The 26,208-nt window shown below is 33.8% G+C and overlaps 2 protein-coding genes across 2 annotated transcripts; one reads left to right on the top strand and one right to left on the bottom strand.

The window, feature by feature from the left end:
• Positions 1 to 385: 385 nt before the first annotated feature.
• LOC121225640 (protein CHROMATIN REMODELING 25) lies at positions 386 to 8,248 on the bottom strand. The gene is made up of 21 exons (XM_041110035.1): positions 7,896 to 8,248; positions 7,246 to 7,632; positions 6,819 to 6,905; positions 6,478 to 6,718; positions 6,277 to 6,402; positions 6,116 to 6,172; positions 5,937 to 6,023; positions 5,099 to 5,194; positions 4,845 to 4,895; positions 4,588 to 4,662; positions 4,408 to 4,494; positions 4,019 to 4,110; positions 3,804 to 3,936; positions 3,121 to 3,240; positions 2,900 to 3,013; positions 2,720 to 2,803; positions 2,546 to 2,623; positions 2,400 to 2,458; positions 1,788 to 1,971; positions 1,605 to 1,703; positions 386 to 909 (listed from the first exon to the last, which is right to left on the bottom strand). The coding sequence occupies exons 1-21, from the start codon at positions 8,108 to 8,110 to the stop codon at positions 508 to 510; spliced, it is 2,874 nt and encodes a 957-aa protein (XP_040965969.1). The 5' UTR covers positions 8,111 to 8,248; the 3' UTR covers positions 386 to 507.
• Positions 8,249 to 12,384: 4,136 nt separating this feature from the next.
• LOC121225642 (cell number regulator 1) lies at positions 12,385 to 15,030 on the top strand. The gene is made up of 4 exons (XM_041110036.1): positions 12,385 to 12,735; positions 12,833 to 12,904; positions 14,046 to 14,258; positions 14,509 to 15,030. Exons 1-4 carry the CDS (start codon positions 12,582 to 12,584, stop codon positions 14,583 to 14,585), a joined length of 516 nt encoding a protein of 171 aa, XP_040965970.1. The 5' UTR covers positions 12,385 to 12,581; the 3' UTR covers positions 14,586 to 15,030.
• The last annotated feature ends 11,178 nt before the right edge of the window (positions 15,031 to 26,208 follow it).

Consider the following 26,208-nt stretch of genomic DNA (forward strand, 5'->3'; position numbering starts at 1 on the left):
GGATAAAAAAGTCATGTTTAATAATATGCCTAAATATCATAACATGGTGTTATTTTTTAAGTGCTTTGTTGTAACTTATCTTACAACAAGTTCTCTTCTCTATTTACTCATAGCATTTTTTTCCACAAAATTCGATTAAATTTGAAATCAATTTTTTTTTTCTTAAATGTTCTTTTAGAATGAAACTTTAACTAGAAACAATTGATTTATCAAATGACAATTTGCCATTTCTACACTATCTATAAATTGGCTACTTTTTTTTAAAAAAATCTAGCAATTTATATATTTACATATTGTTTTGTATTTTTAATCATGTAAATTAAACACAACAAAAATTAATATATCAAAATCGTAAACATAAATACACGAAATGAGCTTAGCATGTATTTCTTTAAAAATAACCTGTATTAATTGCATTTAAACATATCATATCATGTTCATTACATTATTTTCATGTTTATTTTTTCTATAAAAAAAAACCAACAAAAGCATGTTGCCAAAAACTCTTTATTGAAAATCATCATCATGTTCTACAGAAGCACGAGAAGATCTTTTAAGAGGTAATTGAATTCCAAGAGAAGGTCCACTAGATATGGTCTTATGAAGTGCACCTTGTAAAGGGATGGGTGAAGTAGATGATGATGATGGTGGTGGTGGTGTTATCATCAAAGAATTTCTATTGGAAGAAACAGAATTTAGTAGTTTGTGATGTTTGGATAAAAATTTTGACCTATAATCCAGGTTTTGCTTCACGGAATTCTGGATTTTATTGCGTTCTCTTTCTATCATGTGACTAACCTTTCCAATGTTCTGGCTTTTACCGCCCTCCCTTTCCTGCATCCTTGGGTTTACCTTTGATTCAATAGGAACAAGCTTCCCATCTACTTGATTGGTGAAAACAAATGTGACCTGCAATATATGTTTATATAAAGCTTAGTGCTTGTCCTACTCACGCTCAAATGTGAGAGTTAAATACAGGTAGATGTATTATATCCTCGTAACCATGTCCGGATATGAGTAAGGCAAGAATATCAGTCACAACATGGAAAAACAAAATTAAAGATCGAACAGGTTCAACCAATTCAACTAGACAATTCAATAATCTTGAAATTTTTAAAAACACAAATTAATGATAGTTGAAATTTCCATTAGATAATAAGGAAAATTTTAAGAAATCAGGAATAAAATAGATATACATTTACAAAAACCAAGATAAAATGAACCAGAACATAACAAAATGCCCAATTTGTTGTTAAAAATTCAAAATTAATAAATAAACAAAAAGCATTGTTTACCAGTTTTTAATTGCCTGTTTTGGATTCTAGTTCCCGGTTCTTTTTCCAATTCCAGCTGATTCTCTCTCTCTCTCTCTCTATATATACATATATATATTTTTGTTCAACTTATGTAATTGAACTAGATGGATTGGTTTCAATTCTAACCAGTTGAATCAGTCAATCCGGTCCAATTTTTAAATCCATGCTTCATGATAAATTCCAGTGGAGGAAGTTTGTTCTACATAAGGTTAAGATCATTAACTAGCAAAGAATTATAGGGCGGCTTTACGATTGTATGATACAAAGTAGCATAAATATTGGCATTACCTCACCGCCAGCTGAAGCTTGGAGAATAGCATCAGGTACTGATTCTGAGTGAAAATGATGCCCCCAGCTAATTAAATCCTCTTCTAAGGGACTCCCCACCTGAAAACAATCCCAAAGAGAAGATAAACAATAGGAAACGAGAGGCACAAGTAGTATATTCCCTTAACTCAATAATAGCCACACCTGTTTTTCTGAGCTCTTTAGCTTATCCAGACATCCAGCTATTCCTGCAAATCCACCTATGTCAGAAACCTCTTCATCTGATCCAGAGCTTCCATTTTCTGATTCACATCTCTCCTGCTCTCCTATGTTCTCAGACCCATCATTTTTACACCGATTGCAGTTCATCTTTTCATGAATTTCAGACCTGCGTAGTTGGTGAGATAAAAGATTCATGTCACACAAACATGAAGATGAACTGCAAACTGCTCTAGCTAAGATAAATTTGAAGCAATGATTGAAAATAGAGTGAACTGGAATTTCCAGCATAGCAATATACAAGTGAAATAGCATAAATGTGGCTTGCTTGAAAAGACAAGAAAAAGGGACTTTATAGTCTGAGATAATGTCAAGTCTTGTTGCAGAATTAGAGGTTTACAGGAGCTTATGCTGTGAATTCACGTTGTCTGATAAGGATACGCCTACGGTTTTGTGTAACCTCACAATCTCAGATGTGCTCTAGAGGAGATGTTACTTGTAAATCTACTGAATAAACAGATGATATTATGTAATGCTTGTATCATTCTTTTAGAGAAGACATATAAGAGTATGCTGTAACTTAGAAAAATACACTACCTCACATTATCATAAAATGTGAAAAGGTCACGTAAATCTTCCGTTGAGAAAACGTTTCCCTGCAACTCAAAGTCTCGAGCAGTTGTCATATGATGAACTAAAAGCAAGCTTCAATGGAACACACATAAAAATTGGCAAATAGGAACCTGTCCCTTAACGCTGTCTACTTGCTCCTGCTGGATAACTTTTTGCAGCCCTTCCTTTGACATTTGCCGCTGGTACACCTACAGAAATATAAATATGCTCTCTCATTACAACTATCTATTGGCAACTTTCATACAAAAAGACTGATTTATATTGAGTTAAAATCACATCAAAACCTTTTCTTCAATTGTTCCAGTACTTAGGAATCTGTAAATATAAACTCTTTTTTTCTGCCCATCTCTCCAAACCCTTGCAGCAGCCTAAGTTATGTTAGCAAAGGGTCAGAATATTGGTTCACACGACAAGTGCCCACTTTATCAATGACAGAAATAATTGGAGCTCAGACAAGATATTACTTGCTTATCGTTAGCTGGGTTCCAATCAGGGTCAAACAAGACCAGTCGATTACCACCAATCAAATTGAGACCACAGCCACCTGCCTTGCTACTTAATAGGAACACAAACTCATCCTGCAAAATGTCAAATCATTCTGGATTATCACTGATAAAGCCTCCAGAGAAATTATGAACTAGAGAATCCTAATCCACAAATTTATTCACGTAAAGAAATTTTATACCTTGGTTGAGTCATTAAAGCGATTAACTAGTTTCTGCCTTTTGCTAATTGATGTGGTTCCGTCAAGCCTCAAGTATGGATATCTTCTTTCTCGACACAATTGAGCAAATAGGTCCAGTGTCTGATGCAGAATAAATTCGGTTTCACAAAAATCGTAATAGATAGTGATTTATCCCAAGGGATCTATCTAATGCTAAATATAAACAATGATACAAGTTAGAGTAGGAAAAGAAGAGGTCCATGACTAAATGGGTCTGTCCACCATGAACATGTTGTTTCTATCCTTGAAAGACAGTTAAAAATAAGCAGTACCTTTCGCTATCAAATATTTATGATAATCTCCTATAATATGAATAGAGCAATGTGACTGTTATCACTGAGCAGCATATATATCATGACATGCAATCATCTCCCAATTCCTAATTCCTACACCAGGTTGTAATTGCTTTTAAATTCACATTGATCAGAACAGTAGCCTGCAAGTGCAGCCACCTTTTGGTTTTGCTTCTTTAACTACATGTTGTCCCATTACCAGATACTTCAGTTGATATTTTTATTGTAGTTTATTTAGCTGAAATGGTTATTGAAACAACCTAAGAGTAGTTAATTTGAGAACATTCTGACCGGAAACATGAAACAATTATGATAATTTTCTATAACAACTTGTTAACCATTTAAACTGACCTGTGTATAGTTTGAAACAAGAACAATGCGATCATCGGTTCTCTGACGTAAATGAGCCAGCAATCGAGCTAATACATGCATTTTCCCAGATAGTTCAACCCAAGCCCCATCACCACCAGTCCATGATCCCGATCTAATAAAAGAACAAACAAAGTCTTCTGAGATTTCAGATGGTTAACATAAAGCATAAGTATATCAGATAATGAGAAGCCTGCCTTCCTGAGAACATCTCTGGTGGGAAAAACCGCATACAGTCCTCAAAACCAGTAGTTCCCGGACTTCCACATTTTATGGTATCATAAATGAGCTACATAGAGAAATATCATCTATGAGAACATGGCAAATTCCTTAAAATTAGTAAAAGAAGAGAAATCAAGTAGAAAGGTAAACAATACAAGTCAGATAACACAAAGGCCAGCACACCCGGTTAATTTTGAAATGTTGAATGTAAAAAAAGGACATTATGCTAGATAGGGAATGGAAAACTGACAGCACACAAATAACAGATTAATCCTTTTCCACCACTAAGTTCAATAAGTACATAAAACTCATCATAAACTAAGAATCATGTCAAGAAATATGTTTTTCCCTCAAACTATGGTACCTTCGGATGATTGCAGAGCTTCTTAAGAGCTGTAATATAAGCCAAAATCTTTGTTTGCTTTGTTTCTTCAGTGATGACTTTTTTAACCTGAATTCGAGAGGGACAAGAAAACAATTACGTTTGGTCTACAGAGAGTAATCTTTTGGTGGTCCATTGTAAAGCAATAACAAATCAACCAACATTTTTTGATTGTATAAAATGGTTGTACAACTCAGACTGAAGAGGAGTCAACTTGCAGCATACTACTTCAACTATCTGCAAGAAGAACAAAATGTCCAGAAGGAAAAAAAATCAGATAATCCATTAAATATTTAGTCTAGTCACTAACTTCTATTTTAATATTATAAGCCTTTAGTAAAAGATAATTTTGCAAAAAGAGTCTAAGAAGATGACAATATATAAAAAAAGTAAGATGTAATTCAATATGAGACCCATACCTTTGGAGGCAGATGATTTGATAGCAATGCATTAGTCCTCCTCAATATGAACTGCAATCACTTAACTTTCAGTCAATTTGAAAAACACTGGAAGTGGTTATTCAAAAGAATTACAGCCATGTCAACACGAAAGGATATGTATTTCAGGAAGTGAGCAACTGCTCTATAAAGTTCAAATACCAAAGAGAATGTAGATATGATCCTCAAGAAACTTTTAATTCTTGCTAAAAGTAACAATAGTAAACCAAGATTACCTGATTCACTATTGCACTTAATTCTGAAGAACGTTCTGCAGCTAACTTCTTCTCTTCTTCACTAGAAGTTGGTTCTCTTCCACAAATTATTGGTGTCTTCATTATTTGTAGGCAGGACAGTATATATAAGAAACAAGCAAGTGTTGTTAGAGTGGAAAAGACAAAGCAAAAAGAAACAGCAGGAATAATTAGTCACCAGAAATACAACTTAGTTATAGAAGGTCCAAGGAAAGCATATTCTTCTAGTGCAACTGTAGCATACATTCCTAACTTCTCTAATTAAAATTTATTTAGAGGAATTTAACAATACACTATGATGGTTTCCACCATGATACTATTATCCTTCACAGATTAGGAAACCAACTTGACTATATATATTTTCTACTGCATGACAACAAAAGCCTATAAGGTTATCTACATAAACTTGAATTCTAGACCTTAAGCAAATCAATTGCAAAGAATTTAACTGCCCATAAGCAACTGGCCTTTACACACACAATGTAAGGAGTCCAGGGAAAAAAGAATGCTTACTATGGTAGAAAGGGGATCAAACAGCTATTTGGATATGCAAGGTATATTTACTGATGCAACACAAATAACAGCATGTATGTAAGCTTTACCCAGTTCAAGGGCAAATCCTTTCTCATAGTTTTTTAGCAGACCAGGGTGGCAGAAACAGAGAAGGGATATGCACTACAAATTTTAAAGTCAAAAATGTACACGACTTTTAAGGGTAACTAACATATGGAGCTGTGGAACTCAAACAGGTACAAGCATTTACATGTAATTTTTGCATTTATTTAATCTCTGAAACTACAATACCAAGTGATCAACAGACCTCGTAGTAACGACGAAAGAATGCAACATCCCCCAAAATCCCTGGATTTGTGAAGTTCACCATGGCAAAGAACTCTTCAAGATCATTCTGTTTGGATAGAAAAGGACGGAAAACAATATGTTAAGAAGACAAACAGCATTCATCAAGCATATCATGAATCATATAGAAATGACTGTTACCTGCATGGGGGTTCCAGATAACAAAATCCGACGTTTACAAGAGAGAGCAGCCAATGCCTAGACCATGGACATGTTTATGGAAATTTTCAGAAAAACCAACAAAAGGAATGACTACTACCACAGAACAAACAGATGAGAAAAGAGTTTCTTCAGAAACATACCCTGTTTGTTATTGTCTGGTCATTTTTCAGCCTGTGAGCCTCATCACAAATAAGAAGATCACAAGCTTCACTTTGGCAAAATTTTGATGAATGCATTCTAAATGTCTCATATGAAACAATCAATACCTGGAAACCATTGATTAAATTGATAAAAAAAATTCGAAAAGAATGCACTACCAAATTACGAAGTGCAAAAATTACCTGCAACAAGCTACGGGGACTTGTGAAGCTGTCAATTCCAGAGACAACGTCATCTCTGCTGCTTTCACAGAGAGCTATAAGTTGAACTCTCTGTCCAACCCACTTCTTGATTTCTGCCTCCCAGTTACTGACAAGACTGGTGGGGGTGACAATTATGGCCTTCTTAACCATCGGCTTCCCATCAAACCCTTGACGAAGAAGAGTATATAGTAAAGTGATTGACTGCAATGTCTTTCCCAAACTGGCAATATCGAAGGATATGTAAATAAAACCAATAGCACGATAACTGAAGTCATAAACTCAGTATGAAGGGATTTACCCTGAAGGGATAAGATATTTACCCCATATCATCAGCAAGAATGCATCCGTTTATATTAGCAGCACTAGACAACCCGGATACACATTCAAACATGAACTGAACTCCTTCTCTGCATTATAAAGGGAAAAATCTAATGTCTCCCTTAAAATAAATTAGAAGAAGATAAAACCTACAACCAAATTACAGAATTCTATAAATGATAACACGCTCATTCTAAATATAATGCATTGTCAATGACCTATACCATATTCAAATAAAATCCATATTCGGTGGGCTTTAACTACTACAGTTTCAAAGAGAACATGATCATTTGTGCAATTGCATTTACTGGCACATGCACCCAGACAAGATTTACATATAAAAACACATGCAGCTATGTAAATAAAGCTCTACCCTGCAAATACCAAAACCGAATTGCAGGGTTGAGACTGATGATTGATGAATAATACCTTTGATGGGGTCGAAGGAAACGAACTAGCAACGGATCCACTTCTATGGGCACTACTTCGATGGGTCCATCTTCGAATTGTTCAGGTTGCCATAAAACCAAAGGCTCAACACCTGGCGGCAGAGTCACAATTTCCTCCACAATATCAGCCTCATCTGATTCTGGTCTAGCTATACCCAGAGGTTTGGCTATTGCAACTAATGCTGGCGTCAAAGAGCCCCAAGGAACAAACCGCTTCCGAGCCCAAAGACGACGTGCAAGATTTTCTTTCCCGTTACTATAGCCATAAGAACATGGGGGCTTAAACGGTTTCCTACAAACTGCAGCTCCTTCTGTCACTGAAAGAACTCGTGGAAGCAGCGATTGTCTTCTTACAACAAGGTTGCCCCTAATAAACCATTACCATATATTTCAATAAACTAACAAAAAAAATCCCATCAAATATATTTCACTACGATCGATATTCCAAGACACAAAACATAACAATAAAATAATTCTTGCATAAACAATAACCAATTGAATCTGCAGTATTTCCAGTTCAAACTTAAAGGAAACCATCTTAGATTAGCTTAAATGAAAAGTCTCCGGTCGCTCAAGTTCTTCGGTTTTTCTTTTTAATTACGTATTGAATTTTTTAAACGAAAATCACACCTCAACAAAGCATCGACGTTCTTAGATTTGAGATCTCCATCGGACGATGGATGGTGCGCGGGGGATTCTCCACCGTCATCGTCGTTTTCTTCTCCTTCTACTTCTGAGCAATCAACGGCAAATTCGTCGCTTGAATCGCTGAAATCGGAACCGGAGGAAATTTCTTCGTCTCCATCTTCATCCGTTGATGACGTGGACAGTCGTTCTCTCGCCATTTTGGGCGGTGAGTGTGGAGGGGGGAGAGAAGAAGATTTTTGAAAATCAGAATATTTGGCGGTAAAATAAAATGGAATTGAAAATAATGTTGGACTTGGGATATGGAAATATTAGAGGAAATGGGTTGGGTGCGAGAGGGCTACCCGACTAGGCTTTGGTGACTCTATGGGTTGGATTTTGCTTCATAACCCCGAACCCGTATGGAGAGATAACGTTTTGGATCGATTCTAGAAATAATGTACAATTACTTTGGGGTGTTACGGTTCTAAACAATGTTTTTAGAACCGAATGGGTAGTGAAACTGATTAGGTCATTGTTTTTCAGTTCGACCGATTTTATTAAAATTTTATGAAAAATAAAAATTTGAATTACTTATTGATTAAATTTGTTCACATCAATTCACAGTTCAATTGATCAGATATCATTCTTCAGATAAACACCTCGATCGATTATCGATCCATCCAGTCTGATCGACTATTCAATTCGGTTCAAATATCATCAATTCTAAAAAGACCAAACCAAATTCTGCATATTTGGATTGATTCAGGGTGAGCTTGGATGGGCAGTGCGTTTACCTACGGTTAGTGTAAAAACAGCGGTGGCGGTGAGATTAGACATTGTAGCGATACTGTAGCGTGAGACAAAAAGTAAACTAAACGCACCGCACGCACCCAATCGCCCATCCAAACCCACCCTCAATCTCCCTTACCTCTCGAGCTACCTGTCTTACTTTATTACTTCGACTCTATACCTATTTAGGTGAATTGGCCTTCTTGTTACCACCACACCACCATCGCCTCCTTATCTCCTCCCTTAATGAACACTTGTATCAACAATTAGTGTAGTGAGTATGAATTGTACCATGGCTTCTTCAATTAATGCTCCTATCAACCAAGCGAATCCCATCAACCTATTTAACCCAGCAAACCCTACCAACCCTGAACTTCCTTCAAACCAAATAGGAACCCACCATCTGCTTTGACTCAACCTGTTGTACCACTCTCTCAGTGTACTATCCCAAAATTTAGGGGCTAGAATTCTTACAATAAATAAGAATTAAAACATAGCATTATTAGTAAGAAGCCTAGTAGGAAGTCTTGAGAACTTTGGCTCAAGTCTTAAAATTTTGATTTTATCTTTTTAAAATTTTTTGTACATGTAGATTCTAGGAAATATAGTTTATGTATTTATTTGTGTGTGTTTTATACATAAAAGTAGGCATTAGCCCAGTGGTTAAAAGTTCTCCCTCACATTTAAAGTTCTATCCACATTAGCCTATCTTAATTTTTGATGATTTTTAGACAAATGGGCTATTTGCCCATTAGCCCTCAAACTCTCCAAATCCTTTCTTAATTATACTAAAATTCCCTATTTGTTATTTTATCAAATTAAAACCCTAACTCTCTCTATTTGTAGCCTAGTTTTCTCTCAAAATTATCTGTTTCAAAACTCTTTTAAGCCCTTAAGTTTTGTTGAAAAATATTTTTTAAAGTCTTTGAAAATTCAATCAAGTCCTCATCAATTGTTCTTCTCCAAATTGTTGAAACCCTTGTCATTAGATTGTTGAATTTCTATCAAGATCAGTAAGTATCTCATTCTCTGTCAACTAGGATATTTCAATTTTGGAAAATATCGTGTTTGATAAATCTTTCATTCTGATTAAAAATCCTTAAAAGTTTTGCCGAAAATCTCCACAAATATTGAAAACCCACTCTTAATTCTTGTATTCTGCCAATTGAAAGACCTTTGTAGGTGATTGGATCGAACTTGAACGTATGGGAGTTGCTTGAAGTCTTAGAAAAGTTAGGTTGGTGATTGGATCAAAACTACCCAGGTACACACGATCTACCACACTAACGCGTGGCCCGCCCGTGTAGGACACACGGCCGTGTCCTCGGTTTCCCCTTTGCATTTGCGCTTCGCACACAGCCTAGACACACGACCCACTCTTGCACCCTTCCCCATTCACGCACACACAGGCTAGGGCCCCGCACACGATCGAATGCACAGTCGTGTGGATCCATCACAAACGACCTGGAGGCTCACACATGGTCGTGTGGCTCCTACACCTGCACCTCTTCATTTCGCACACGGGCTGGACACACAGCTGTGTGGCCTTGAAACCTAAAAATTACAGTTTTGCCTAATTTTTACTTATTTTATGCAATTCAATTCCTGATTAGGTTTTTAATGGCATCTAGAGAACTAGATTATACAATTAGGTCCCAGATTAGGATTGAATAGATAAATGCATGGATGAATGATTATATGATTTCTATGTTTATGATTATCGACATAAATTCGTGAATAATTTCATGATTATTGATAGAACATGATTGCTTAAGTATGACCATTTAAATCAGTGATTGATAATGTTATGTTCATAATTACCGATGGAATATGATTGCTTGGGAATGATTATTTTAATCCATGATTGACTACGTTTATACTCATGATTATCAAAGATATATGATTGCTTAAGGAATGACTATTTTAATCCATGTATGACTATGTTTAAACTAAATGTTATGTATATATCGAGCAAATGCTTCGCTCATCAATATGTTTCTGCTATAAGATGAAATTTTGAACGATCACTGAACAATCGAACTATAAGATCTAATTGTTTGTATATGCATGGGGGGAATTATGAAAGGTGGAAGGTACGACAATTTATATTGCATATATGTTATATATTCGTCCGCTGTGTATTCACAAATTAGCATATTCGAACTACGACTATATCTACGGAGCATCCACGATTTTCTCTGACAGCTTTCATTTGCGAGGAATTGTGGATCCTCAACCGTATGGCAGCTTGCCTACATTTATATGTATAAGCGGAGTGAAAAGGTAGAGGGGGTTCTAGGGAACTCCCTATTTGGAGAGCTAGTGGTCGAGGGTAGGATTTTTTAATGCCATATGATACGTTATACGACTATTGCATGAACATACTTTGCATTCACACGAGAAAAAACATGATGGAGCGTCTGAATTGATAAGTGTGCATAATTATGTTACACCATTAAATTTATTAGTATGTTGATTGTTATGCTAATCTTGAGTAATGAACACTGAATTATCTAATTGTTAGGATTTTTATGTAAGATAATTATTATGATTGACATGCATGTTCGAATATTGATTGAATTTATTGTAAAGGGTCTCCCACTGAGCATGTTAAGCTCACTCCCTTATCTTCCATCTTTTCAGATAACTCAACGGATTAGACGCGAACTTGACATGTTAAGCTAATAAATTATTATTACGATTATTGTTTTATTTTATTAAAAAAACCGTGGTATGGGACAATTACTTTTAAACATTAATTAGGATGCATGTTTTTTATAGGTATTTAGATAGATGGAATGGTTCATACTTCATATTATTTATTGACAATGATTTTAGAATGTGGTTAATTTATTATACAAAGATTATTGATTAATTTTCCGCTGCTCAGTTAATGTTAGTTTTTAATAGATTAATATGAGATATTCACTTTTACAAAACAAGTTTAGAATTGAGATTAGATTTGAAAAAAAAAAGACAAGACCACTTCGGTGAGTAATGTGACCTATTCGGCTCGGGTCTATCTATCATTTAGGCCACGTTAGGGTGGTTACACTCAGACACTAGCCAACAACCTCGACCAGAATGTTGCACGCGCCAAACGTAGCCTCTACTTGGGACCTCACCCTCTTTCCCCAAGTACATGGTATAAAATGATTGGTATTTATGAAAATTCATTGGGAAAAGAACAGGTCTAGTGTGATGAAAGAGGTTTGGTTGGACTTAAAAGCATGTGATCCAAACAGCTTAGCAATAGTGCAATTGGGCAAAAAAAGTGCCTCAAATGTCTCACCAGACGTAATTTGAAATTTAAAGAAACTCATATCTTTTGGACTAGAATCAGGCCGAATTGAGCTTGAACTTAAATTTTTTTTTTTAAATTTAACTTCAATCTACCTCTAAAAATATTTATTGTTTGGTTTCTATCCATCCATCTCATGTTATATTCCCAACATGTGTTGCATGATCCTTTTGGAATCGAAGAAAGCTCCCCTCTTTTTTTTTATACATACTATAAATTGAAACAATAAAATTTAGATTTCGATCTAACAAAAGATTTAATTGATACGATATATTAATACCTCTAACTGTTATCCTAGCCTGAGTTGCTGGCATTCTCCTGTTATTAAGTTCACAAGTGTTGGTCACTTTTTGAACATTGTTGATGCTTTTCTTGCTAACAGCTTGCATCAAACGCAAACAGAATCAATGCTTAAATAATCAACTTAGATTTACATCGCAAGGCAAGAGATACCCACAAAGCTTCCCACTTTATATATATATATATAAATGGAAGAACCTGCGATATAATCCTCTGTTTTAGTACTTAGAAAAACAATCAAACCAACAAAAAAGTAAAAAGAAAATAAAAAGAAAAATTCACAGCCTATATATCCTAACATGCAGGATCGTCCGACCATTAGGAACCCGGCTTACAGCCATGCAAGTCCCATCCCAACCCCAGCACCTTCAGATACTATCCCAACACAGTTACACCATGCACCTGGACATTGGACTACTGGTCTTTGCCACTGCTTTGATGACCCTGCAAATTGTAAGCTTATAAATACATTCACCATCTTCTTCATTTTTTGTGTTTTTTTTTGTCATTTTCAGATGAATCCTTTGGTTTGATTTTTCGAATTTTTCAGGTGTGATTACTTGCGTATGTCCTTGCATCACTTTCGGACAGGTAGCTGAGATCGTCAGCAGAGGATCCAAATGTAAAGTTCACATATTTTGAAATGGTCTTTAACCTGATTTTCATTCAGATTATGGTTTTGATCTTTCTACTGTACTTAAATTTGGGGTTCAGTCCCCTCCTCCCTCCGAATGGTAATTTCTTACATTTCAAAATGTAGGTAAATATAGTGGAAAATTTGCATTTTGACTATCCATTTTTTTTATAATTCAGTCTTGTGTCAAAGCTTCAACACATAATTTAATATCTATATCTTTATAACGTTATTATGGTTAAAATACTAATGTAATTTTTTTTTTAAAAACACATTTTTTATTGGGATAGTTTATGTGATAACTATTTGACTTATCGATTGAGTTTTAACTTGATTGATACCGATAATGTTATCGGTGCAGGAGGATGCGGGTTTTGAATGCGCTCAAGCGCATTTTATCCTCTTATTTATGTATTTTAAAGAGTTATGGGTAATTTTAGGTATTATTTTATAGGCCACTCCTATCACATCATCCATGGCCCCTTTCCAATTATTTAATGTCATTTTAACAATTTTTTTCATATCATTGAAACATAATTTTGATAATTTTTTTACCCTGAACCTCAACCCTAAATCAGGACCTCAGGTTCTAAGTTTAGGGTAAAAAAATATCACAATTATGTATTAATGACATGAAAAAATTTATTAAAATGTAATTAAATAATTGAAAAGGAACCATGAATGATATGGTGAGAGTGATCCATAAAATAATTTCTCGTATATATATATAAACTATTTGGCTTAAATCATGATTTTTTTATTCCATTTTGGTACTCGGATTATAAGTTCCCTCCCATTTACGCCCCAATCTTTCCTTTCCTCTTTTTTGGTCACTATAATATAATGGTCAAACTACATGTTTGATCCCTCTACTATGCTAATGTGCTTTTTTAGTTATTATAATATCATAGTCAAATTTTAGTTTTTGATCCCTCCACTAGCTCACATTTGGAATTTAATCTTTAAAATTTAATTCCGCATAATTTGGTATTCTACATAATTAGTTCAAATAATTAATATCCTTAACTACTTTGGTTAAATTAAGTTTGATCAAAGGACCAAAACCATAATTTGATCACATTTCAACTGGTTTAAAAAATTTGACGTTAATTTATTATTCATTTTGCAGCTTGTTTTTCAAGGGGGTTGCTGTACGGGGTGTTGCTGGGTTTCACTGGTTGTGCATGTCTTTATTCATTCTTATATCGCTCGAAACTAAGGGGACAATACGACTTAGAAGAAGAACCCTGTAATGATTGCTTGGTTCACTTCTGCTGTTGTCCATTGGCTCTATGTCAAGAATACAGAGAGCTCAAAAATCGTGGCTTTGACATGGAGATAGGTAACACGTATTTGCGTAAACCCCCTCTAATTTTATGAATATCATTATTTAGTCTAAAAAATATAGTTAACTACTCCAGTTAAAATGTTAACATAAATTATTTCTTAAAAATTATAATAGTAAAAAGCATAAATGACTAAACCCCGACTTCAACTGTAGTAGGACAAAAACTAGAATTTGACCTCTCAAAAATCAACACCATATTATTAGCATAAATTAAGTTGACAAAATTATATTTTTGGGAACGAAGGTTGGGAAGCCAACATGGACAGGCAAAAGCGTGGGGTCGCAATGATGCCGATAGTGATCCCTGGAATGACAAGATGATTGATTGATTGTATCAGTCGTGTGCCGTCGGTCGATGAATATGGTAGAAACAGGCACTGAAACTGCCGCAGCTGTGCTGCCTTTGATGCCTATGTTTGTGCGTGCTTTGGTTAACTCTCTCTGTTGCTGTATAGGGTTTGGTTTGGAGACTTTTGTGTTCGATTATCCATATGATATTTGCTAACCAGAAAGATATAGAAATCATGCGTGAGGGTAAAACATGTTGAATGTTTTCACCCAGAAAATGGGTATTTCCCAAATGATGTGTTATAGTATATGTGTTCAATTATTGTTAACTAATTTTTAAGTAACTTTTATTTTTACTGCTTAAAATGAAATTATTGTAATTTTGTCACTCAATTGTTATGGCGCTTCTATTTTAGTCTCCTAAATTGTAATTTGTTATAGTATATGTGTTCAATTATTGTTAACAAATTGTATTTGTTTATCTCATTAACAAAAAATTTTAATTTTTTAATATTATTTTTAAAAATTTCAAAGCATCAAAATAAATTTAAAAAATTATTGAAAATATTTTATCCGTCAATCGATTTGTTACTATAATATTGAAATTAATTAATTTAATCTCCTTCTAAATTTTAAAATTTTATTTTGTATTTTCAAATTAGCCTTAATGAAATCAACTCAAATAACGCACATTTAATAATTGCCTACAAAAATTAATTTTTTATTATATAATCTCGAATTTTTCATGCTAAGCTAAAAGCAAAAGAAAAATCCTTGCAATTAACAATTAATTAAATTAATTACTTGTTCTTCGTTTAGGTAAAGAAATGATAAAGAAAAATTATGAGTTTTGTTTACCTTGGATAAAAATAATTAATTTAATTAATTACAAGGATTGTTCTTTACTTTTAGCTTAGCATGGAAGACTCGAGATCATATAATCAAATGAATTTTGTGTCTCATAGATAATTTATTAAAGATGAGTTATTTGAGTTGATTTTTATTTAAAAACATAAAATAAAATTTAAAATTTTAGAATGAGATTACATTAATTAATTTAATTAATTTTAATATTATAGTAATAAATTGGTTGACACTATCAAGGGATAAAAATTTTCAATAATTTATTTATTTATTTTTGATATTTTAAAATTTAAAATTTCAATATTGAAAAAAAATAAAACTTTCGGCAATGGGGTAAACAAGTACAATTTGATAATTTTTTAATGCATTATTTTAGTTTCTACCATTTTCACTTTAATCCTTAATGTTTTTTTACCTCGATCAATAATTTAAAAGAATATATTTTTTAGTGACCAAAATGAAAGTTAGCGTATACAATTAACCATCGTTAAAAATTTAGTGCTTGGGTGACTAAAAAGAAAGTGCCTTAAAAGTTGGGTGACGAAATTGTAAGGATTTCATTTTGGGTGACCAAAATAAAAGCATCCTAAAAGTTGGGTGACTAACTAGGTAGTTTAACCTAAAAAATTGGTTGTTGCTAGATTTTGTATTAGTCCTTTCAACATTCTTCAATCCGAAAGACATCATAAAGAACTCATACGAGTCATACTGAGTCACACACGCAGTCTTTGGCTCATCCCCTTCGGTTATTCTAACTTGATAGTACCCCGATCGCAAATCTAACTTGGTAAACTATATCACACTACCAAAATGATCAAACAAATCTACAATGAAGGGAATCAAGTACTTGTTCTTCACAGTGACTTTGTTCAAGGCCAAATAATCTATGCGCATCATCAACGACTCATTGTGCTTTTTTTGAAACAACACTAGCGCACCGAATGGAGACTTAGATGGCCTAATAAATCCAGCATCTAAAAGCCCATTCAATTGTTTCTGCAACTCTTCTAATTCTATCGAAGACATACAATATGGGGCCTTAGCCGATGGCTTCATGTTGAGCACTAACTCAATCCTGTGATCCACCTCCCTCTTTGGTGGTAATTTCTTGGGCAACTCGGCAGACATCACATCTCGAAAAAATTGCAATACTTGTCCCACTTTTTTCGAAATCTTACCAACGAATTTAAGGACTTCATTAGCTTTCAAAGTGGCTAAATGGGAGACTTTATCTCTACGTATTCCTTTAGCAAATTGGATTGTTGATAATGCCTTTCTTTCCATGCCTCATTTCATTTTCATTTACACCATACATTGATGGTTCAAGTTTGATATCACTATGTAATTGCCAGAAGAAAAAATACTCGCATTAATCCGATCAAGAAAACTTAATCCAACCATAAAGTCAAAGTCATCAAGTGGTATTACCTTGATGGTGTCTTTACCGGTCCAATCGCCAAGTTGGAGTTTCACTCTTTTCGTCACAACCTCTATTTCAACACTTTTCGAATTGACCGTCTTGATCCAACCTGATTATTTCTCAACCTTGGGCCCAATGTCACAAGCAGTCTCTTTGGACATGAACAAATATGAGGCACCTATATCAACAAGTGCATTCAATCTTTTGCCAACAATAGTGATGTCTACGAACATCAACCCACGACTCGATTTGTCTTCGACACCACCCAATATCGAACTAATATTTTTGGTCGCCTTGTCTGCCCCATTGTCCCCTTACATGATAGAAAGTGCGGCCTTCTTCAGATAATCCCTTATCATATGCAGACCATCATAATGGAAGCAAGATAAATGCCCTCTCTTCTTCTTTTCCCATGGCTTATCAGACTTAACTTTCTAAAAATTTTGAGTCTTACTATTGCCATCTTAGCGGGCTTATCTTTGTCTCCCACATCATTGCCCCTAGGTTTGAATTTGAGCTTGGAAGACTCAAGCTTGTCTTTCTTCGAACCAAGCTTGACAAAAGATTCTGCTATGGTCATGGCTTCGGTAAGCTTTTAAATTATTCAGTGTTGCAAATCTTGCTTCGCCCATGGCTTCAATCCATCCATAAAGGAAAAGAATGCCTCTTTCTCGCCCATATCAGAAATCTGGAGCATGAGTTCACTAGCTTCTGTATATACTTCCTACTTGTGCCTTGTTGTGTAAATCGACGTAACTTTTCCCGAGCCTTATTATTGGCATACTCCGGGTAAAACTATACTTTGAACTCATTTTGAAACTCCTCCCAAGTCTCAATTTTGGTTCCACCACGTCTCACATCTATGGACCTACGGTGGCACCATAACAAAGCAACGTCAGTGAAATACATAACAATAGTGTTTACCTTGGTAGCATTGTAACGGCCCAAATTTCAGTGATATCGGAACAGTGATTTGAGATCACTAAATCCGACAAGTATGTTTAAAAATTTAATAAATTAATAATTATGACTCAAGTGTGAATTTAGAAGAATTTTGAATTAGTGAATTTTGTGTAAAAAAAAAAGAGAGAAAAGAATTTAATAAGTAAATTGGGTCTAAAATGAGGTATCGAGACCTCGAATTCATAAACCGAGCCATAAATATTTTTAGAAATATTTATGGAGTGTAAATAAGTTAGTATTAAAGTTTCGTCAAGAAATTTTAAGATTTTGGTAGTTAATTAGGTGAAAAGGACTAAATTGAACTAATTGTAAAATTGTGAGATGTGATTAAATAGCTTAAGTATTTAAAAAGATGGATTTAAAGAGCAATTAGACCCAAAGGTTAATGGCTGGACGGTTTGGGTATGAAATAAGCAAGAAAACAATGTGAACAAGGGGCAAAATTGGAAATAGCATAAAAGTTAGTAATTAAATAATGATGTAATTGAAAAATCTAGACATTTTCTTCATCTTTCTCAGCCAGAAACGTCGTACCAGGTCTCCTATGCTGGTTTTTCATATTTTTACACCATGTAAGTTCAATTTTTACTATTTCTCAGTAATTTTTATGTTTTGGTGACTTTTACAATTAGGTCCAATCATCTAATTCATTAGTTTTTGATTTGGTGGGTGAAATTGGAAGTTACCCTGGCTTAGTAAGGGTAGTATATGATGAATTATTATGAAATTGAAGTTCTAATTTCATATTAAGGTTGTTTTATTAAGTCATTTTGATAGAAAATGGTATTTAGGACCTAATTGTGAAAAAGTTGTGAATTAGATGTTGGTGTTGAAATTGAGAATATAAAAGGTTGTGAAATAATTTATAATGATAAAATAAAGTGTTAATTGAGAAAAAATTAGTTCAATTGATGGGTGAATTGAGTAGGGACTAAATTGTAAAAACTGTAAATTTTAGGGTAAAAGTGTAATTTCGAAATTTGAACAGCATAAATTGTGAAGTGAAGTAGAAATCAAATAAATGCTAATGAGTAGAAATAATTTATATTATAGATCAAGAGAAACGAGATTCAAGTCGTGATCGAGGGAAAAATAAAGTTTGCGAGGAATAGGCTCGATTGCTAATATTTTATATCGAGGTAAGTTCATATGATTTTTAATAATGCAATGTGTAATTTAATGTTTTGAAATGAAAATTTCATGAATGATATAGTATATTATTGCATATAAAATGTCATTAAACTGTGATAATTGTAAAATGATATTTAAATAAAAGTACAAATTAAATGGAACAACGGACTTGAGTACTTTCATTCAGTGGCTAAGAAGAATTGACGGAAAAGACCATGGTTGGACCATGGCAACATGTGAAATGTGATTTCCGTATAAGACCATAGCTGGGCTATGGCTTCGGAGAAATGTGATACGTGCTACTGTGTAAGACCATATCTGGGATATGGCATCAGTGTGATACGTGATCCGTGTAAGACCATGGCTGGGCTATGGCCTCGGTATGTGATATGTGACTATGTGCAAGACCATAGTTTTACTATGGCATTGTGATAATGAGGTACTCAATTCCGTAATCGTTCCCTAATTTGATTATGAACGAAAATGTAAAATGGCCCGAAAAGATTAAGAATTGGTGAATACTATGAAAATGACACGATTTGGAATAAGTTCTTGATACTTGATGACATTGAGATTATGGATCTATGCTTATGAAGCATAATTATGTGTTCTTACCATGATGGATGAAATGATATTGTATGGATTTAGTGAATAATAGTGGTGAATGAATAAATATGGCCTTGGCAGTTTTGGGTTACTGCAGTAGTGTAACTTTTGAAATTCACCATAAATTGTGGAAATTGAGTTAAGGGCTGAATAAAATATGAGATTAAAGCCTGATGAGTCTAGTTTCATATAGAGGAAACGGTGCATGCAATTGGATTTTATGTTATAAGATATTTAAATTGTTGTGAGACAGAGTTTGAATGACTTCGAGATCCCCTGTTCTGATTTTAGAAAATCATTAAAAATTGTACAATTGTGGTGTTTTATCTTAAAAGCATGTTGGTAATTGCTTATTAATTTCATATGGACTTACTAAGCATTTATGCTTACTCCCTCCTTTTCATTCCTTATAGTTTTGACAAGCTAGCTCGGAAATCGGGAACGGTCGGAGGCCCACTCACACTATCCGTATACCATCTTGGCATAATGGCTTGTATATTTTGAGTATGGCATGTATAGCATTATAATCATTTTGTATATATGGTCTTATGATATGGTTATTGAGTGGTATGGAAATGCTTGGTAATGATTAGCCATTGGAATGGCTAATCATGATCATATTTGGTGTTATGTATGTCAAATTGCTAGCTAATCCATGGAAACCATGAAATAGGTAAAATTTACCATAAAATAGATTCAGACAGCAGTAGAGATGAGAATTTGAAAAATAACTAAAAATAGTAAAAATGGAATTAAATAATGAATAAGTTATGGAATCGAAGCTTGATGAGTCTATTTTCATATGGAAGAAGCGAAACAGGTATATGATCTATATTTTATGAGATGTTTAAATTTTTGTGAAACAGGGCCAGAGCAATTTCTGGATCCCCTGTTCTGAATTTGGAAATTCACCATAAATTTTAAAAAGATAATTAGAAGTCATGCTTTATATGTACAGATTCCTTATTGAGTCTAATTTTATTAGAAAAAAACGGCATAGTCATTTAAGCTCTGTACAGGGAGATATCTGATTCGTAATACACAGAGGTCAGAGTAGTCGAACCCTGAAACAGAGGAGACTTTAACTAATAAACTGTACTAATTTGCCCAACCAAAAATTCTAGAAAAAAAATTAGTAGATAGATATATGAGTCTAGTTTCAGGAAAAATTTACGGAATTGGATTTCGAGTTTCGGAACTCGAGATATGAATTTTTAAACAACTATGATGCAGTTGGACAGCTTGTCCGAATTTGTTTAAGTGCTCAAATAAGTTTAGTAATGCCTCGTGCTCGACTCCGGCGACGGTCTCGGGTAAGGGGGCGTTACATTTATTGGTATCAGAGTAGGTTTAGTCGGTTCTCGGACTAACTTAGTATGTGTAAAAGTTTAGCTATACATGCCATGCCACTGATCTGTGATAGTGTGATGTTTTCCGACGCGTATAAGTACCGTCTTATTTATACAGGGTACTCTCCAACCGAGCTGCGCTGACCATGTTCAATATTATGTGAAGGTATTTGAGTAAAGTTATGATTATGATAAGTCTCGGTTCAGAAAAGTATGAATAAAAGTTTATGATACATATGTGATAATATGTGAGATGAAAGTTCATGTTATGATAAATATCCATATTTGCTTAATACTCATATGATGTAGTGTATGTGGCTTACTTGATAAGATGAACGGAAAAAAAATAGAAAGTAGTAGAGGTATGAATAAAGGTCATAATATCATGATACGGATGAAAATGTCCTGACCTTGATTGGACGTTGAATGTTGATGAATGTTAATGATATATAATTTTTATGAGATAAAGGATTATAATGAAATGAACTTATCTATGTTAAATTGTTGGACTGAATTATATGATTGTAATGATATGTACATGATGATGCACGAAATGAAAGTTGTGATTGTGATGCAAATATCTGTGTTTGTTTGGCCTTATATGATGTCATGAACATGAATTAATTTAAATAAATGAATGGATAAGTAAAGTTATCTAGAAAACATAGAATGTATGCATAAGTATATTGTCTAAATGGGACAATGGGAAAATTTGAGTAAGCCAACATGAATATTGCATTGCCTGAATAAATGATATGATTTTGATGATGTTGCTATGATGATGGAAGTTGTGTCATATGTGTATGTATAAGAAAGTCGAGTCAGAGGTCCTACAACCCCTCCCCCTTACCGAAGTGGTACTTATAATGGAATTTCATGAGATTTGTATTGAATAAGTTTCCAGTTGAGAACCCAAAGAGTTCAGTGATAGAATAATTATAAGTATGATCAGAGATTGAAAATGAGCTGATAAGTAAAGTCTGAGACAGTAAAGTATCGGATTGATGTAAAGATTATTGGAGTTATGCACTGTCCCAATTAGAGAAGGAATTCTCTTTGGTAAATCGAATTACTCAGGTGCAAGGTCGAGAAAAGAGTAAATCGAAATTTATTCAGAACTGGCCTTCTTTAGTGAATGGTTCAATATGAAATTTGTGACGGCAGAACTAGTTAGGGAAATGATATTTGAAATGTGAACTATCTGAGTGTGATAGTTATGACTGGGCAGATTTAGCAGTCTCTTTTGAGATGTTCTATGTGTTTACCCGTTCTTAGAAATATTTCTATGGCTATTGATCTTCTGAAGAAATTTTTGTTATATGGGAATGTCTTTTAATCCTGGTGTTGGATGAAAGCATTGGTAGTCTGACTGATTTATAATTTATATTGCTCTATTTCATCGGGTATTCTATTTCATTTTGTCTGATAAGAATTGATGAAAGAATACGTATGATATTATGATTTTGTTTCTTCTACTTGATGCTTCATCTGATATATATGTATGGGAAGATATATTGTTCTTGTTATATTTGACTCTAGTGGGATTAAATGATGTTTTCTTTTAGACTTTCTTTCTTTGAAGAATTATCGGGGTATTCTGTATTTTCTCTATGAGTTTGGTTTTCGATTCTCCGGCATAGTATCGTATCTTGGGTTTCTTTATTCTGGATCTCTTTATTCTGGATTTCTTTATTTTGGGTTTCTCTATCTTGGATTTCTTTATTCGGTTTTCTTCTTATCTTTGCTCCATAATTTGTCAATTACGACTCATGTTCGAAGTACGTTCTTCAGCTTGTGATAATCATGTCAAATATGACTATACTTCTAATTTGATCTTGGTAATGTGGTGATTTTAGTATTGGGATTTTTTTTTCTAATTTCTGTGTAAGGATTTGACATCAGTAAAGGCATAGGTGATAAAAGCGCAAGTTTCAGTCGGTATGGTGAATTATTTATTTGAAAGATTTCGTGTGACAATTATGTCAGGATTATTTTTCTCAAGTTTGATAATAGAATTTCATTTTTGTGTTGATAAAAGAGTAAATAGTCTGAACGAGAAGTGTATATTTATTAGAAAGAGTTGGATATTAGTTAAAGTCACTATGAATGATAAGGTTTTCGTCTTGTGAAAGCTGAAAAGTTTATTACATGTTGATAGAGTTCGGATAGATGAGAATATTGGTAACCGAAGCGTCTGAACTAGACTAGTCTACATTGAGCAAAGACTTCCTGACTTTCAGTAATGCACTGTTGTATGAATTGTGATATGTTTCAAGACAGTGAGGTAATGTGATAGTTTAGAGCATTCGATGTTCCATAAAATCTGAGTTATTAAAGAGGTTAAAGCCGAGCATTGGGATCTATCAAAATTATCCTTGCCAGTGTTGATATTGGGATGAAAATGAAAAGGATTATTCTTGAGGCCATATCAGAATTATTTCTATGGCGGAAAGAGGAAAATATGATGTATCCTATTCTTAAATGTTTGGCGAGATCTATAAATCATATCGGTATTGAATGAATTCCTACTCATCAGATTCATGGAATTTTAGCTCTCTTTGATTGTTGGATTTCTTGGAATTTCGGTCTCCATTAAATCAAGTTGAGATACAGGTTTTATGTCATGATATCATGGGAAACTGAGAAGGGTTGAAAATTTAAGAACAATTAAGAGATGAGTCCGTAAGCTTTCAGAATATATGAGAAATTAAAGAGATATATTGGAGGCACCGCCTGAGTGAAAGTTCTTCAGCACCGAATATGAAATTGAGGAATCTAAGTGAAGACCACTTTTCTGGTAAGATTTTCGGGGACGAAAATCCCTAAAGGGGGGAGAGTTGTAACGGCCCAAATTTCAGTGATATCGGAACAGTGATTTGAGATCACTAAATCCGACAAGTATGTTTAAAAATTTAATAAATTAATAATTATGAGTCAAGTGTGAATTTAGAAGAATTTTGAATTAGTGAATTTTGTGTAAAAAAAAGAGAGAAAAGAATTTAATAAGTAAATTGGGTCTAAAATGAGGTATCGAGACCTCGAATTCATAAACCGAGCCATAAATATTTTTAGAAATATTTATGGAGTGTAAATAAGTTAGTATTAAAGTTTCGTCAAGAAATTTTAAGATTTCGGTAGTTAATTAGGTGAAAAGGACTAAATTGAACTAATTGTAAAATTGTGAGATGTGATTAAATAGCTTAAGTATTTAAAAAGATGGATTTAAAGAGCAATTAGACCCAAAGGTTAATGGCTGGACGGTTTGGGTATGAAATAAGCAAGAAAACAATGTGAACAAGGGGCAAAATTGGAAATAGCATAAAAGTTAGTAATTAAATAATGATGTAATTGAAAAATCTAGACATTTTCTTCATCTTTCTCAGCCAGAAACGTCGTACCAGGTCTCCTATGCTGGTTTTTCATATTTTTACACCATGTAAGTTCAATTTTTACTATTTCTCAGTAATTTTTATGTTTTGGTGACTTTTACAATTAGGTCCAATCATCTAATTCATTAGTTTTTGATTTGGTGGGTGAAATTGGAAGTTACCCTGGCTGAGTAAGGGTAGTATATGATGAATTATTATGAAATTGAAGTTCTAATTTCATATTAAGGTTGTTTTATTAAGTCATTTTGATAGAAAATGGTATTTAGGACCTAATTGTGAAAAAGTTGTGAATTAGATGTTGGTGTTGAAATTGAGAATATAAAAGGTTGTGAAATAATTTATAATGATAAAATAAAGTGTTAATTGAGAAAAATTAGTTCAATTGATGGGTGAATTGAGTAGGGACTAAATTGTAAAAACTGTAAATTTTAGGGTAAAAGTGTAATTTCGAAATTTGAACAGCATAAATTGTGAAGTGAAGTAGAAATCAAATAAATGCTAATGAGTAGAAATAATTTATATTATAGATCAAGAGAAACGAGATTCAAGTCGTGATCGAGGGAAAAATAAAGTTTGCGAGGAATAGGCTCGATTGCTAATATTTTATATCGAGGTAAGTTCATATGATTTTTAATAATGCAATGTGTAATTTAATGTTTTGAAATGAAAATTTCATGAATGATATAGTATATTATTGCATATAAAATGTCATTAAACTGTGATAATTGTAAAATGATATTTAAATAAAAGTACAAATTAAATGGAACAACGGACTTGAGTACTTTCATTCAGTGGCTAAGAAGAATTGACGGAAAAGACCATGGTTGGACCATGGCAACATGTGAAATGTGATTTCCGTATAAGACCATAGCTGGGCTATGGCTTCGGAGAAATGTGATACGTGCTACTGTATAAGACCATATCTGGGATATGGCATCAGTGTGATACGTGATCCGTGTAAGACCATGGCTGGGCTATGGCCTCGGTATGTGATATGTGACTATGTGCAAGACCATAGTTTTACTATGGCATTGTGATAATGAGGTACTCAATTCCGTAATCGTTCCCTAATTTGATTATGAACGAAAATGTAAAATGGCCCGAAAAGATTAAGAATTGGTGAATACTATGAAAATGACACGATATGGAATAAGTTCTTGATACTTGATGACATTGAGATTATGGATCTATGCTTATGAAGCATAATTATGTGTTCTTACCATGATGGATGAAATGATATTGTATGGATTTAGTGAATAATAGTGGTGAATGAATAAATATGGCCTTGGCAGTTTTGGGTTACTGCAGTAGTGTAACTTTTGAAATTCACCATAAATTGTGGAAATTGAGTTAAGGGCTGAATAAAATATGAGATTAAAGCCTGATGAGTCTAGTTTCATATAGAGGAAACGGTGCATGCAATTGGATTTTATGTTATAAGATATTTAAATTGTTGTGAGACAGAGTTTGAATGACTTCGAGATCCCCTGTTCTGATTTTAGAAAATCATTAAAAATTGTACAATTGTGGTGTTTTATCTTAAAAGCATGTTGGTAATTGCTTATTAATTTCATATGGACTTACTAAGCATTTATGCTTACTCCCTCCTTTTCATTCCTTATAGTTTTGACAAGCTAGCTCGGAAATCGGGAACGGTCGGAGGCCCACTCACACTATCCGTATACCATCTTGGCATAATGGCTTGTATATTTTGAGTATGGCATGTATAGCATTATAATCATTTTGTATATATGGTCTTATGATATGGTTATTGAGTGGTATGGAAATGCTTGGTAATGATTAGCCATTGGAATGGCTAATCATGATCATATTTGGTGTTATGTATGTCAAATTGCTAGCTAATCCATGGAAACCATGAAATAGGTAAAATTTACCATAAAATAGATTCAGACAGCAGTAGAGATGAGAATTTG

This window comes from Gossypium hirsutum, chromosome D13 (assembly GCF_007990345.1).
Source record: "Gossypium hirsutum isolate 1008001.06 chromosome D13, Gossypium_hirsutum_v2.1, whole genome shotgun sequence".
Lineage (NCBI taxonomy): Eukaryota > Viridiplantae > Streptophyta > Magnoliopsida > Malvales > Malvaceae > Gossypium > Gossypium hirsutum.